At 47.5% G+C, this 15,818-nt stretch overlaps 1 protein-coding gene across 2 annotated transcripts in view; it reads right to left on the bottom strand.

Moving 5' to 3' along the window:
* LOC139264713 (5'-AMP-activated protein kinase subunit gamma-2-like) overlaps window positions 1–15,818 on the bottom strand; it is a 574,817-nt gene that overhangs the window by 319,341 nt on the left and 239,658 nt on the right. For both annotated transcript variants that reach the window (XM_070881658.1, XM_070881657.1), the window contains exon 3: window positions 10,847–11,123. In XM_070881658.1, coding sequence (XP_070737759.1) covers window positions 10,847–11,123 — 277 coding nt within the window. The remainder of the gene's footprint in view (window positions 1–10,846; window positions 11,124–15,818) is intronic.

Genomic DNA, 15,818 nt, shown 5'->3' with positions numbered 1-15,818 from the left:
AGTTATGTGGAGAAACTGGAGAAGGTGGGATTGTTCTCCTTGGAGCAGAGAAGGTTAAGGGGAGATGTAATAGAGGTATTGTGAATTATGAGGCACTTTGATAGGGTAAGGCCACAGTTATGGCCTTGCTCTTGCCCCGAGGGCATTAAGAGTCAACCATATAGTGTTGGACTGGAGTCACACATAGGCCAGACTGGGTAGGGACGGTAGGTTCCCTTCCCTGAAGGACACTGGTGGACCCATTGGGTTCTTACAATAATCCGGCAGCTTTCAAGCTAATTTTATCTGGTGCTACAAGTGTTGAATCCACCCCAATGCATTGGGTGGAAAATCCGAGGAAATTCAGCTTTTTGGGTTTTTTTTTGAGCGGGGCAGATGTGGGATCGTCAGCAGCCGTCGCTCCGAGTCATCGTCGCCGCGCTGATGATGTCAGCGCGACAAGGACATGTAACAACATCCCTCCCCTTCAGTTAAAGGGGAGGGCCATATGAACTCGGCAGCCGCTTTAGTGTCAGACACTGGGCCACCAGGGAGGGTTTCGGCCGGGCCAGCGGCCTGGCACCCGAGAGGGGGTGTTGACGGCCTGGCACCCAAGTCGGTGGCCATCATTGTCGGGCCGACCTGGCAGGCGTCCGACAATTAAAAATAAAACGGCGGCCGCAGCAGCGCGCCCTCCCCTTTAAGTGCGGACATGCCACCTGACCACAGGAAGCTTCCCGCCAGGGAAAGCTCTCGGGTGCACCGTGCAGCGTCCGATTCGCTCCCATGCGGGGCGGAAAGGAGGTCTTCGCCGGTCGGGAAGGGGTCGGCGCATGTCAGATGGGGTGGGAAGATAGGCGGGCCAGTCTCGTACTCCGCTGTAAAAAGAGAGGGCGCCACTTTTCAAAATGGCGGCCCCTCCGCACCGACGAGTCCTTACCGACCCATGGCCGCCTCACGGCTCTTATAGAAAGGGGCAATTGCAGCCCCGGTATAACTTCGATTTATAAATGATGGAACGAGTACTTTAGAGAGTCTCCGAGAGGAACCACTTTCCCAGTTGCTCTGATGGTCATAAACCGATTGGTGTCAACTCCCTCCAGATCATCATCATAGGCAGTCCCTCGAAACGAAGATGACTTGCTTCCACGCCGAAAAGGGATGAGTTCACAGGTGTTTCAATGAAGGACCTAATATTCCAGATCCCGAACTACATCCTGAAGGGTGGAAGATGCCTGTGCTTGGATTTTTTCAACGTTTGGTGGCTGTTGCACTCCAGCCACCACACGGGCTTGACAGAGCTAGGTCTTGGTCCAGTGGCAAGGATTAACCAGGACGACTGGAGACCAGCTCGACTGCACGGACCTAGTGCGCGCACATATCGCAGTGTGGGCTGGCCCCTGCTGCCCCCGGGCCCTCGCCTCTTCTGGGCCCCGAACTCTTGCCTCTCCTGGGCCCCGATCACATCTCTCTACGAACTCTTGCAGCTCGTTCGTCCCGACCTCGCCGCTCCTGCCCACACTGCAGTCAGCCGTCGCCCTCCTGCAGCAGCACGCGCTGCTCCCTGCAGTGGCATGCCACCGAACGCTGATCCCTCTAATGGCCCCGGCCTGCTGATGGTATTGCAGGCTGGGACCGCACCGATTTCCGACAATCCAGTAGATTCATGGTGGACGTACAGCAGCTACCCAGCGCCGAGCCTGCGGCCAATGTCTCGCCGTAGGCAACTAGGCCCATACAGCAGTGCCTGGTCTCTAGTCGTCTCGGACCCCCTTGCCACTGGACCAAGACCTCGCTCAGCTAAGCCCGTGTGGTAGCAGGTATGCAACGACCACCCCACGTTAAAAGAACTCATGCACAGGCATCTTCCACTCTAACTCTATGAGGATGACAGCAGCATAGTTAATTAAATAAATCTGGAATTCTGCATCAGTAACCTCCAGAATAGCTGCAGTAACAGACAAGGCAGCGAGTATGTTGCATACCACAATACCACTGGAATGGTTTCAGGCTCTCGCTAAAGAGCAGTAAACAGCTGCAAACCACTTCCATTTAAAAAAAAACAGAACTGCTGACAAGAGTGCCAATGTGCTGGAGACCTGTTTCAATTAAACATTCTTAATTGGCAGATTGTTTGTGTTAAGAGACGCAACATGAACGATCCCAGTACCAATTAAGGCAAACTGTTCTATTAAGACATTTTGTCTGTCTACATTTTAAAAAGTCTCGAGTTTAAGCTCAGTCCTGTGAAGGTTAAAAACCCTCGTAGTTTTCTTGGGCTTTAACTAGAAGTGTCTCAAAAACATGTTTTTGCTGCTTCCCGCAACACGCCCATCTCAAACATGCGACCCAAGGCAAGGCAGGATAACTCGAGTCAAAATACACAGCCAATTTTGGCTGACTGGGAATTTTTTTTAAAGAAAACAGTAAACTTCTTTGAATTCCTTTCCATCCATCAGAAGTTCTGCTGGGTTTGAGAAAGGAGAAACGTGAGATAATTTAGAGTTCAGGGTTAGGCTGGCGGAACATTCCACACAGAACTAGCCCTTACATATTTGTGTTGGCGCCTCTTCCATTTTCAGCTCCCTTGTTGAGACTCCTGGGCATGGATTTTCCGAGCAGGCAGTTACGTAAATAGAACTGTTGGTTACGCTGGCCCCCTGCTAGCATTTCCAGGCCAGCTCCCGAGCATGAATGAGAGGTTTGTTTGTGGACGGGATGTTACATGTGAAGTCGTTAAAGAGGCACTCTATTTAAAAAAAAAAATGGGATTCTGGGAAGAGGAGGAGGAAAGAAGAGGAGAATTTTGTCCCGCGGGGCTGGCCGACACCCAGAATCCAGAGGAGCTGTTTAGAGCGCATGGGAGGAGGCAAATGAACCATGCACTGGCTGCTGGGCTGCTAAAAGTTTAATGACCTCACCAGGCCAGGCAAGATAGATGAACTCACCATAAAAATAATCAAAAAGCCAAATTGGGTGCTGGCCTTTATATCTAGACAACTAGCATACAAGGGGGTTGAAGGTACGCTACAGCTATACAAAGCCCTGGTTAGACAACATCTGGAGTACTGTGAGCAGTTCTGATCACCATACCTTCGGAAGGATATGCTGATCTTGGAAGGAGTGCAGGGTAGATTTACTAGAATGATACCTGGATTCCAAGGGTTAAATTACGAAGAGCAATTACACAAACTTGGATTGTATTCCCTGGAATTTAGACTGTTAAGGGGTGATTTGATTGAAGTTTTCAGGATATTAAGGGGAACAGATAGGGTAGATAGAGAGAAACTATTCCCGCTGGTTGGGGAGTCTAGGACTAGGGGACATAGTCTAAAAATTAGAGCCAGACCTTTCAGGAGTGAAGTTAGAAAACACTTCTACATGCAAAGGGCGGTAGAAGTTTGGAACTCTCTTCTGCAAAAAGCAGTTGATTTGAGGGGATATGGGGCAAAGGCGGATAAGTGAAGTTAGGCCACAGATCAGCCATGATCTTAGTTAATGGCCAAACAGGCTCGAAGGGGCTAAATGGCCTACTCCCATTCCTATATCCTTCTATTGATACGGTGTACTAAACATGCACTGCACGCAGTTACCTCCCTCTCACACTGTCTTACAGTACTTTGAATACTTAGCACAAATGCCGAATAGCCAGCAGCAACTTTCCCCCTGTAAACACCCCTTCCTTCCCATTCTATAAATAAACCTCCTTCAAACAATTCCTTCCGTGTTACGCATGTACATGTAATCACATCGACTATGGGCTGCACAGTGATGCAAGAGCATCTCTGCACGTGCTAATGCACAATTTTGATGTGTTAGTCTTTCACACTGTGTGAACGCAACAGGTGGGGCAGAACGTACACAAGACGTGGCCGCCGAAACCTACATCCTCTTCCTCGTTCAGGAAGCAGGAGTCTCCGGGAGAAGTCACTACTGGAAGAACGGGGGAGGGGGGGGGGTTGATTGGGCAACTGGGAGTTGTAGGCCCCAATTCATAAGGCACCAAAGCATACATTGAAACATTGTGCTGTCACTCATTGCGCTGAGAGCTATATCTGAAGGTGTTTCATGACGACAGCATTCTGAAACATGCTCCTTTCTCTTTCGTAGCTGTGCCGGAGAAAGAACAGCTTTGAGCTGGGCACTAAAAAAGAAAGACATAGAAACATAGAAACATAGAAAATAGGTGCAGGAGCAGGCCATTCAGCCCTTCTAGCCTGCACCGCCATTCAATGAGTTCATGGCTGAACATGAAACTTCAGTACCCCATTCCTGCTTTCTCGCCATACCCCTTGATCCCCCTAGTAGTAAGGACTTCATCTAACTCCCTTTTGAATATATTTAGTGAATTGGCCTCAACAACTTTCTGTGGTAGAGAATTCCACAGGTTCACCACTCTCTGGGTGAAGAAGTTTCTCCTCATCTCGGTCCTAAATGGCTTACCCCTTATCCTCAGACTGTGACCCCTGGTTCTGGACTTCCCCAACATTGGGAACATTCTTCCTGCATCTAACCTGTCTAAACCCGTCAGAATTTTAAACGTTTCTATGAGGTCCCCTCTCATTCTTCTGAACTCCAGTGAATACAAGCCCAGTTGATCCAGTCTTTCTTGATAGGTCAGTCCCACCATCCCGGGAATCAGTCTGGTGAATCTTCGCTGCACTCCCTCAATAGCAAGAATGTCCTTCCTCAAGTTAGGAGACCAAAACTGTACACAATACTCCAGGTGTGGCCTCACCAAGGCCCTGTACAACTGTAGCAACACCTCCCTGCCCCTGTACTCAAATCCCCTCGCTATGAAGGCCAACATGCCATTTGCTTTCTTAACCGCCTGCTGTACCTGCATGCCAACCTTCAATGACTGATGTACCATGACATCCAGGTCTCGTTGCACCTCCCCTTTTCCTAATCTGTCACCATTCAGATAATAGTCTGTCTCTCTGTTTTTACCACCAAAGTGGATAATCTCACATTTATCCACATTATACTTCATCTGCCATGCATTTGCCCACTCACCTAACCTATCCAAGTCACTCTGCAGCCTAATAGCATCCTCCTCGCAGCTCACACTTCCACCCAACTTAGTGTCATCCGCAAATTTGGAGATACTACATTTAATCCCCTCGTCTAAATCATTAATGTACAACGTAAACAGCTGGTGCCCCAGCACAGAACCTTGCGGTACCCCACTAGTCACTGCCTGCCATTCTGAAAAGTACCCATTTACTCCTACTCTTTGCTTCCTGTCTGACAACCAGTTCTCAATCCACGTCAGCACACTACCCCCAATCCCATGTGCTTTAACTTTGCACATTAATCTCTTGTGTGGGACCTTGTCGAAAGCCTTCTGAAAGTCCAAATATACCACATCAACTGGTTCTCCTTTGTCTACTTTACTGGAAACATCCTCAAAAAATTCCAGAAGATTTGTCAAGCATGATTTCCCTTTCACAAATCCATGCTGACTTGGACCTATCATGTCACCATTTTCCAAATGCGCTGCTATGACATCCTTAATAATTGATTCCATCATTTTACCCACTACTGAGGTCAGGTTGACCGGTCTATAATTACCTGTTTTCTCTCTCCCTCCTTTTTTTAAAAAGTGGGGTTACATTGGCTACCCTCCACTCGATAGGAACTGATCCAGAGTCAATGGAATGTTGGAAAATGACTGTCAATGCATCCGCTATTTCCAAGGCCACCTCCTTAAGTACTCTGGGATGCAGTCCATCAGGCCCTAGGGATTTATCGGCCTTCAATCCCATCAATTTCCCCAACACAATTTCCCGACTAATAAAGATTTCCCTCAGTTCCTCCTCCTTACTAGACCCTCTGACCCCTTTTATATCCGGAAGGTTGTTTGTGTCCTCCTTAGTGAATACCGAACCAAAGTACTTGTTCAATTGGTCTGCCATTTCTTTGTTCCCCGTTATGACTTCCCTTGATTCTGACTGCAGTTGACCTATGTTTGTCTTTACTAACCTTTTTCTCTTTACATACCTATAGAAACTTTTGCAATCCGCCTTAATGTTCCCTGCAAGCTTCTTCTCGTACTCCATTTTCCCTGCCCTAATCAAACCCTTTGTCCTCCTCTCGAGTTCTAAATTTCTCCCAGTCCCCATGCATTTATATAGCGCTTTTCACGAACACCGGACGTCCCAAAGCGCTTTACAGCTAATGAGGTATTTTTGGAGTGTAGTCACTGTTGTAATGTAGGAAACGCGGCAGCCAATTTGCGCACATCAAACTCCCACGTGATAATGACCAGATAAATCTGTTTTAATTATGTTGATTGGAGAGAGAAATATTGGCCAGGACACCGGGGTTAACTCCCCTTGCTCTTCTTCGAAATAATGCCGTGGGATCGTTTACATCCACCTCAGAGAGCAGACGGGGCCTCGGTTTAATGTCTCATCCAAAAGACGACACCTCTGACAGCGCAGTGCTCCCTCAGTAGTGCATTGTAGTGTCAGCCTGGATTTTTGTGCTCAAGTCTCTGGAGTGGGACTTGAACCCACAACCTTCTGACTCGGAGGACGAATGTGCTACCCACTGAGCCACTGCTGACACTCGGAGCAAGCAATGAGTTTACAGTATATACGTAACCCTCCCAGGTACATGCATCCCGCGAGAATCCAAATCCGAGGTACAAGAATGGGCACTGGGTGATACTTGGAGCAGGACTAAGCTGCGGTGACGTGCGGGTGGTGATGGCAGAGAAGGACCACCTCACGTCTACCTTCAGCTGACGAGTCTGTGGAGTCAGGGCTCAGGGGACCCATTGTTCTAAGAAGGAGGCTTTGCGAGCACCAACGATTGCTGTGGTCAGTGGAGGCTGCGCCAACCGAGTGTGGAGGCCTCCTCTACCTGCGTCTGTGCTGGGTGGATGGAGGGAATCACAACACCGCAGTCCACTATGGAGTATGTGGCAACTCCAGGAACATACTACAGGGGGAACCTCCAGACGGTAGAAGTCCTAATCCTGTTGTGTAGGCTGTTTTTACGAATACTGGAAAGTGCTGTCAGTGAAGGTCCTGGGCTCCAATGTCGAACAAGCTCTCCAGCCTGGGTCAGGTTTGGGGATCGCATGCAACGTCCGAATGATTAGAGCTTATGATAATGTCATTGCTCTGCCATCAGGTCTGGCGTTACTCAGCAGTGGTAGAAGTGCCTACTAGCAGGGGCATTTAATAATGGCGTTATCTCATTGGACGACAATATCTGGACCCTTCCTCCCCCGGTCCCCGCCACACACACACACACACACCCCACCCCCCATCCCCTTCTGCTGACTACACATGTGCCAGAAAATGGGCACGGCCAGGTCACAGCTCCAAAATGGGACATCTCAGGACCCAGCTCACGGAGATCGAGTCATCTCATAGGAACAGGGCCGGCCATTTCAGGCCCCGCCCCGCAATTCAATTAGACCGTAGCTGATAGCTTGACAGAGCTAGGTCTTGATCCAGTGGCAAGGATTACCCAAGACAACTGGAGACCAGCTCTCCTGCATGGACCTAGTGTGCATACGTATCGCAGTGTGGGCTGGCCCGTGCTGCCCCTGGGCCCCTGGCCCCAAACTCACGCCTCCCCTGGGCCCCGATTACATCCCTCCACAGTCTCACAGCTCCTTCACCCCGACCTCGCTGCGCCTGCTGTATGTGATGACTGGTGTGCAACGGCCACCACACGTTAAAAAATATCCACGCACAGGCATCTTCCACCCTTGAGGATGTAGTTCGGGTTCTTCATTCAAAACACCTGTGAACTCATCCTTTTTTTTGGCGTGGAAGCAAGTCATCCTCGTTTCGAGGGACTGCCTATGATGATGAGGATATTGAGCTGATCGATATCTGAACTCCCTTTACCCGCTTTCATTCCACCTTCTATCTCGGCTCCTTTACAAATTATCTCTTCGTCTGCAAATCAGACCCGGCCTGGGCCTGAACCGGGTTAACACACCGATATCATAGCCTAGTAACAGGCTGCACGTCTGTGACAAACAGGAAGTCAGGGTCTGCCCAGCTCTGCTAAACCACCATTGCAATCGTGTGTCAGATAATCCAGTGCACTCGCTCACCCTGTGGCTTCTTCAGTCTGTCCATCGATTCTCAAGCCTTCGTCAAGTTATAAAAAACAATGCTAAGTATGCGTTACTTGGTATTGCAACTATGCTCTGCTGCAAACTGCACTATAACTTTGCAGAGAGGAAGCAAGAGATAGAGACCACACCCAGTAGATTCTTGTGTAAAATGGCTCAATTCCATTCAGTTTGAAAAATATGTCAATTGTCTACTTTCCAGCTAAAAGCACATTCCACTTGCTCTTCTTGCAATCATTTTCCTTTTAGTTTCCACAGCATTGTGTGTATTTTATCCATTCACTGCGAAGCATAGTTTCTGACAAAGTACCACAATTCAAATCACAAGATGCAAAGCCTGAATTCCCAAAGCCGGCTTTATTTAACGATGGAGTGGCGATCAAGTTTAGTAATGAAGTGGGGGGTCCCCATGCACGATTATCCAAATGTTCTCTCTCAGGAGCTAGCGAGTGTGCGTGTTTAGAGTGAGGTTAGTGAGGTGAGTGAGGGATTGAGTGATTAGTGAGGGTGTGTGTGTGTGTGTGTGTGTGTGTTTATAATGAGAGTGCGTGTTTATAGTATATGTGTGTGTGCGTGTTTATAGTGAGTGTGCGTGTTTATAGTGTGTGCGTGTTTATAGCACGTGCGCGTGTTTATAGTGAGAGTGCGTGTTTATAGTGAGAGTGCGTGTGTGTTTATAGTGAGAGTGCGTGTGTGTGTTTATAGTGAGAGTGAGAGTACGTGTTTATAGTGAGAGTGAGAGTACGTGTTTATAGTGAGAGTGCGTGTTTTTGGTGAGAGTACGTGTTTATAGTGAGAGTGCGTGTGTGTGCGTTTATAGTGAGAGTGCGTGTTTAGTGTGCGTATGTGTGTTTATAGTGAGTGTACGTGTTCATAGCGAGTGTGTGTGTATGTTTATAGTGAGTGTGTGTGTGTTTATAATGAGTGTGTGCATGCATTTATTGTGTGTATGTGTGTGTGTATGTGTGTATTAAGAGTGAGTCAGGGTGTGTTTATAGTGAGAGTGTGTGTGTGTTTATAGTGAGAGTGTGTGTGTGTGTTTACAGTGAGAGTGTGTGTGTGTTTACAGCGAGAGTGTGTGTGTTTACAGCGAGAGTGTGTGTGTTTACAGCGAGAGTGTGTGTGTTTACAGCGAGAGCGTGTGTGTTTACAGCGAGAGTGTGTGTGTGTTTACAGCGAGAGTGTGTGTGTTTATCGTGAGAGTGTGTGTGTGTGTGTGTGTGTGTGTGTGTTTACAGTGAGAGTGTGTGTGTTTATCGTGAGAGTGTGTGTGTGTGTGTGTGTGTGTGTTTACAGTGAGTGTGTGTGTTTATAGTGAGAGTGTGTGTTTATAGTGAGAGTGTGTGTGTGTGTGTTTATAGTGAGAGTGTGTGTGTGTTTATAGTGCGAGTGTGTGTGTTTACAGTGAGTGTGTGTGTGTTTACAGTGAGAGTGTGTGTGTTTACAGTGAGAGTGTGTGTGTGTGTTTACAGTGAGAGTGTGTGTGTTTATAGTGAGAGCGTGTGTGTGTTTACAGTGAGTGTGTGTGTTTACAGTGAGAGTGTGTGTGTTTACAGTGAGAGTGTGTGTGTTTACAGTGAGAGTGTGTGTGTTTACAGTGAGAGTGTGTGTGTGTTTACAGTGAGAGTGTGTGTGTGTTTACAGTGAAAGTGTGTGTGTTTACAGTGAGAGTGTGTGTGTGTTTACAGTGAGAGTGTGTGTGTGTTTACAGTGAGAGTGTGTGTGTGTTTACAGTGAGAGTGTGTGTGTTGATAGTGAGAGTGTGTGTGTTAACCGTGTGCGGATCTGCCCGGGAAACGCCCCCGATGTCCCTCCCTATTCTCTAAGTGATTGTACCCATGCTCTCATGGGAATGCTGGGCTTCCACTCGACACTCATCAGGAACACACACGGGAAAAGTTCACAATTTTACCTGCGCACTACTAGTCCGTAACAGCAGTGTAACAGTTTTAAATAGAGATAAAAGATGTTCAATTCACACGACAGTTGCCTGTATGCTTAATTCAATCACGCTGGGGAGCAGCAGGATGTGGGTAATCCACTTCCACAGAGGCCAACCTCACACCATCAGAGTTAGGAAAGCAACAATTTGGCAGAATTGCTGAACAGAAACAATAAAATCCTGCATTCTCTTTCCTGTGGGGAAACAAACCTACTTCAATTACCACATCAACCGAATGCAGATAGACTGGAGAAGCTGGGATTGTTCTCCTCAGAGCAGAGAAGGTACAGCGGAGATTTGACAGAGGTGTTCAAAATTATGAGGAGGTTTGATAGAGTGGATGGGGAGAAACTCTTTCCACTGGCAGGAGGGTCGGTAACCAGAGGACACCGATTTCTAGCAAACGAACCAGAGGGGAGAGGAGGGGAAAAAAAATGTAAGCAATGAGTTGTGATGATCTGGAACGCACTGCCTGAAAGGGCAGTGGAAGCAGGTTCATTAGTGGCTTTCAAAAAGGGAATTGGATAAATACTTGAAAAGGGAAAACATTTGCGGGGCTGTGAAGGAAGGAACAGGAGGGAGTGGGACTAATTGGATAGCTCGACCAAAGAGCCGGCGCAGGCACGATGGGCCGAATGGTCACCTCCTGTGCAGTATCATTCTATGGAATGTGGAATACTGTTAGCCGTGGAAGTGACAGCCCAAAAACTGCTACATGTCGATCGCTCAAAATGGAAGAGAATAATCCGTGAGGGCGTCGAACACTTCGAGTCTCTTAATACACCCCCTCCCCCCCCCCCCCCTCCTAACCATGCTCTTACCTTTTCTGGATCTGGAGAAAAACTTCATCGAGACGGGCGAGGTAGAGACGGAGCTGCTGGAGGATTCCTTCGAGGTGGAGCGGAAGATACCACTGAAGCTCATCCGACGGGGGGACCTTGGCGAGGAGTCTTGGGGGAAAGGGAAGACCGTCTTTGGCGAGCCGGGGCTTTGCTTCACCCGCACCGGGGCGGAGACGGGGCTGGACGGGCGATTGTAGAAATTCCGGGAAAAGAAGCCCTTGGAAGGGCTGCCACTGGAATGGGAGCTGTCTTCTCCCTGTAAGGGAGGAGCGAGCACAAGTCAGGTCTCGGGAGCAGAAATCGTAGCACTAAAATCCACAGAAGAGGAAACATTCTGAAACATTTCTACTTCATCCGCACACATTTGAAGGACACTGAATTCACACAAAGCAACAACCGAACCATCGGCACATCCCAGAAACAGATTGCAGCCGATTCATCTCTTCCACACCTCTGGCTGTATCACATTGCTTAACCCACTAAGATTTCTTTACTTAATAGGACCACAACCCGAGATTTCGCCATTGACCAACATTACAAAGTATTACAGAGTATTTACAGCGCAGAAACAGGCCATTCCAACCGCACAAAACAAAAAGGAAGAAAACCTATCCCAACTGATAAGGTGATTGCAACAATTACGATGTGGCAGAATAAAATTGTGGAATTTTAGCAATTTCTGAATGGGCTGACACTCTTATGAAAGGTCAAGGGCTTTTCTGAGGCTCACACAGAATGATGCAGCACAGAGGGAGGCCATTCGGCCCATCATGGCAGCTCTTTGAAAGGGCGATCCAGTCATCCCACTCCTGCCACTTTCCCATGGCCATGCAAATTTTTCCCCTTTCAAGTATTTGAAGTCACTTAAGCATCTTGTGCGCATGAAAACTGTTGTGTCTTCAGATGCTCTGATAGTGACTCCACGAGGCAATGTGTTGTACTTGAACTGTAGTGACCTTAGTCTATTTAATGTAACTCCAAAGTGAGGATCACACCTGGTGGCCTGCCTTTTATACCAGGCCTGGCACACCTGTACAGGTAACCAACAACTCTCCCACTGCAGTGCCCTCTGGTGGTACACCTTGTAGTACAAGCAGTAACCATGTAGGATACATGACAAAAACCTTCACCCTGCCTCGGACCCAGATTTACTTTATTTAGGAAATAAGATTTTTTTTTAAATATTGACACAGGAGTCCACGTTTCCTTGGTTACTAAAAAAAAGTCAAAAGATCTCCAATAGGGAATTCAGGAGACACTTCTTTACCCAGAGAGTGGTGAGAATGTGGAACAAGAAGTAGTTGAGGCGAATAGCACAGATGCATTTAAGGGGAAGCTAGATTAGCATATGACTAAGAAAGGAATAGTTGAGAGGATTAGATGAAGAGGAGTGGGAGAAAACTCTTGCGGGGCACACACACAAGCTTGGACATAAAAACAGAAAATGCTGGAAATCTCAGCGTCCGTGGCGAGGAAGCAGAGTTAATGTTTCGGGTCGATGACCCTTCGTCAGAACTGGAGAGTGTTTGAGAAGATACAAAGATGGGAGGAAAAGCAATGCGTGATGAGGACACAAAAATCTGCAAAAGGACATAGACAGACTAAGTGAATGGGCAAAAATTTGGCAGATGGAGTATAATGTTGGAAAGTGTGAGGTCATGCACTTTGGCAGAAAAAAAATCAAAGAGCAAGTTATTATTTAAATGGAGAAAGATTGCAAAGTGCCGCAGTACAGCGGGACCTGGGGGTATTTGTGCATGAAACACAAAAGGATAATATGCAGGTACAGCAAGTGATCAAGAAGGCTAATGGTATCTTGGCTTTTATTGCAAGGGGGATGGAGTATAAAAGCAGGGAAGTCTTGCTACAGCTATACAAGGTTTTGGTGAGGCCACATCTGGAATACTGCGTGCAGTTTTGGTTTTCATATTTATATACTTGCTTTGAAGGCAGTTCAGAGAAGGTTCACTTGGTTGATTCTGGGGATGAGGGGGTTGACTTATGAGGAACGGTTGAGTAGGTTGGGCCTCTACTCATTAGAATTCAGAAGAATGAGAGGGGACCTCATAGAAACATATAAAATTCTGACGGGGTTAGACAGGTTAGATGCAGGAAGAATGTTCCCAATGTTGGGGAAGTCCAGAACCAGGGGTCACAGTCTAAGGATAAGGGGTAAGCCATTTAGGACCGAGATGCGGAGGAACTTCTTCACCCAGAGAGTGGTGAACCTGTGGAATTCTCTACCACAGAAAGTTGTTGAGGCCAATTCACTAAATATATTCAAAAAGGAGTTAGATGAGGTCCTTACTGCTAGGGGGATCAAGGGGTATGGCGAGAAAGCAGGAATGGGGTACTGAAGTTGAATGTTCAGCCATGAACTCATTGAATGGCGGTGCAGGCTAGAAGGGCCGAATGGCCTACTCCTGCACCTATTTTCTATGTTTCTATGTATATGATTATGAGGGGGCTTAACAAGGTGGATGCAGAGAGGATGTTTCCACTGATGGGGGAGACTAGAACTAGAGGGCATGATCTCATAATAAGGGGCCGCCCATTTAAAACAGAGATGAGGAGAAATTTCTTCTCTGAGGGTTGTAAATCTGTGGAATTCGCTGCCTCAGAGAGCTGTGGAAGCTGGGACATTGAATAAATTTAAGACAGAAATAGACAGTTTCATCAACGATAAGTGAATAAGGGGTTATGGGGAACGGGCAGGGAAGCAGAGTTGAGTCCATGATCGGATCAGCCATGATCTTTTTGAATGGCGGAGCAGGCTCGAGGGGCCGTACGGCCTACTCCTGTTCCTATTTATTGTGTTCTTAAGAACAGATTCTTAACAAGCCCTGAAGGGCAAAAGGGAAGGTCTGTGATAGATTGGAAGATAGGAGAGATTAGAGAGACAAAAGGGATGATGGTCCAAATTCAAATGCTAATGTCAGGAGTTAGAAAAGCATTAGTCAGGATAATGTGAATGATGGGATAATGACCAACTGCCATTAGAGACAAGGAGAAAAAAGAAACAGGCTTGGGGGTGGGGAGGGGGTGGGGGGAAGGGAAAGGGAGCCAAGGATTGGCAGCGGTTACGCTGAAATTTTTGAACTCGATGTTGAGTCCAGAAAAGTGCCTAAACGAAAGATGAGGTGCTGTTCCTCGAGCTTTCATTGAGCTTTGTTGGAACAGTGTAGGAGACCGAGGACAGAGAGGTCAGAGTGGGAGTGGAGTGGAAAATTAAAGTGACAGTCATACTTGCGGACTGAACGGAGGTGCTCCGCAAAAGAGGTCACCCAATCTATGCTTGGACATGTTGGGCTGAATGGCCTGTTTCTTGTGCTGTAAATATTCTGCAATCAAATGATCCATGTAAGCTGTGCAGCTGTGGATTTAGCGTAGCCGGCTTGCCGCCTTTTCAATGCAAACACTGCACACGTGCGGCACTTTGAATAGCCTGCAGCCCACGCAGTGGTGCCAAATAAAATTAAAGGGCACATTGTTTGTAATACTCGGCAATTTTATCTGCGGTGAAAACTCAGGGTGTGGTCCTCAAATAAGAAATCTTAGTGAGTTAAATATTGCAACACAGCCAAAGGCAGATCCCAAGTCTGAACTGCAGTTTATGCTACATTACTGAAATTTGCAGCAGAGCAGGTATCCAGTCGTCCTGGTTCAACCCTTGCCACTGGATAAAGGCCTAGCTCTGTCGAGCCCGTGTGGTGGCTGATGTGCATCTTCCACCCCCTCAATTGGAGTTCAGGACTGGAATATCGGATCCTTCATTGAAACATCTGTGAATTCTTGTGGAAGCGTCATCCTCGATTCCGAGGGACTGCCTATGATGATGACGGATCTGAGACAGGATGGCAGTAGTGCTGCTACAATTTAGCCCCAGGTGCCACTGGCAATGGGAGAGACAGGGAACAATGCAACTGCAATTCCTGAGCCTGCCCACTATCTCCCTGGAGGGCTGCAAGGTCCGTGTCAATCAGGAGAGGAGCGGGGGAAACAATCTAAGCCAGGTTCGCATCTCACTGCAAATTAATTTCAGATAACCTAAAGACCAACTTCAAAGACTCGCCTGGAAGCAAAATATTCAGTGAACTCAGCTGGGCTTGAAGAAAAATAGTGTGTCAAAAATACACAGTGAGAATTCACCTTCACCACCATTTCAAACAAAAAGACATGAGCCACTATGACTCAGCTGTGGCTCAGTGGGCAGCACTCTCGCCTCGGAGTCAGAAGGTTGTGGGTTCAAGTCCCACTCCAGAGATGTTAGCTCGTAATTCAAGCTGGGATGTAAACCTTTGTATACATAAGAGCACCATGATCTGAAAACACCTATGCAGTGCCATGTATAATGCAAATTCAGCAACTGTTTAGTAATGTATGTTGTAAAGAAATGTAACTGTACCCTCACCTGTTCCGTGTACTGTATAGTGCCACATGTAACGTAATTTGATGACTGTATTACAAAATATCCTGAATTGTACCCTGAAATGTAAAGCAAGCAAATGTATTGAACGGAACTGCGGTCAGCATCCAAATGTACTGAACTGCCTTCCAATTTATCGTGCAAATTTTTATATGAATAAAAAGTATATATTTTGAAAAAAATAATTCAGGCTGGGGTGGTGGAAGCTGCGCTCCCTCTCCATTGCGAGAAAGAACCTGGTCACCAGGAGTGAGGTGCTCTCGGTGTTGTTGTACGTGGCGCAGGTCTGGTCCATACTCCGCTCCTGTGCCGCGGCAGTCACCCGGGCCGTCTTCCATTTTGTCTGGAGGTCCAAAATGGAACGTGTCCGCAGAGACACGATGTACAAATCTCTGGACAAGGGGGGAAAGGACGTTCCGAGCATGGCCCTCACCCTGACAGCCACCTTTGTGTGCGGCTGCATCAAGCTGTGCATAGACCCTTCGTACGCAAACACCAAGTGTCACTATGTGCTGAGATTCTACC

The sequence above is a fragment of the Pristiophorus japonicus genome, chromosome 5 (assembly GCF_044704955.1).
Source record: "Pristiophorus japonicus isolate sPriJap1 chromosome 5, sPriJap1.hap1, whole genome shotgun sequence".
NCBI classification, from domain to species: Eukaryota; Metazoa; Chordata; class Chondrichthyes; family Pristiophoridae; genus Pristiophorus; species Pristiophorus japonicus.
Note: the sequence above shows the minus strand (reverse complement) of the source record. Positions and strands in the feature narration are given on the sequence as shown.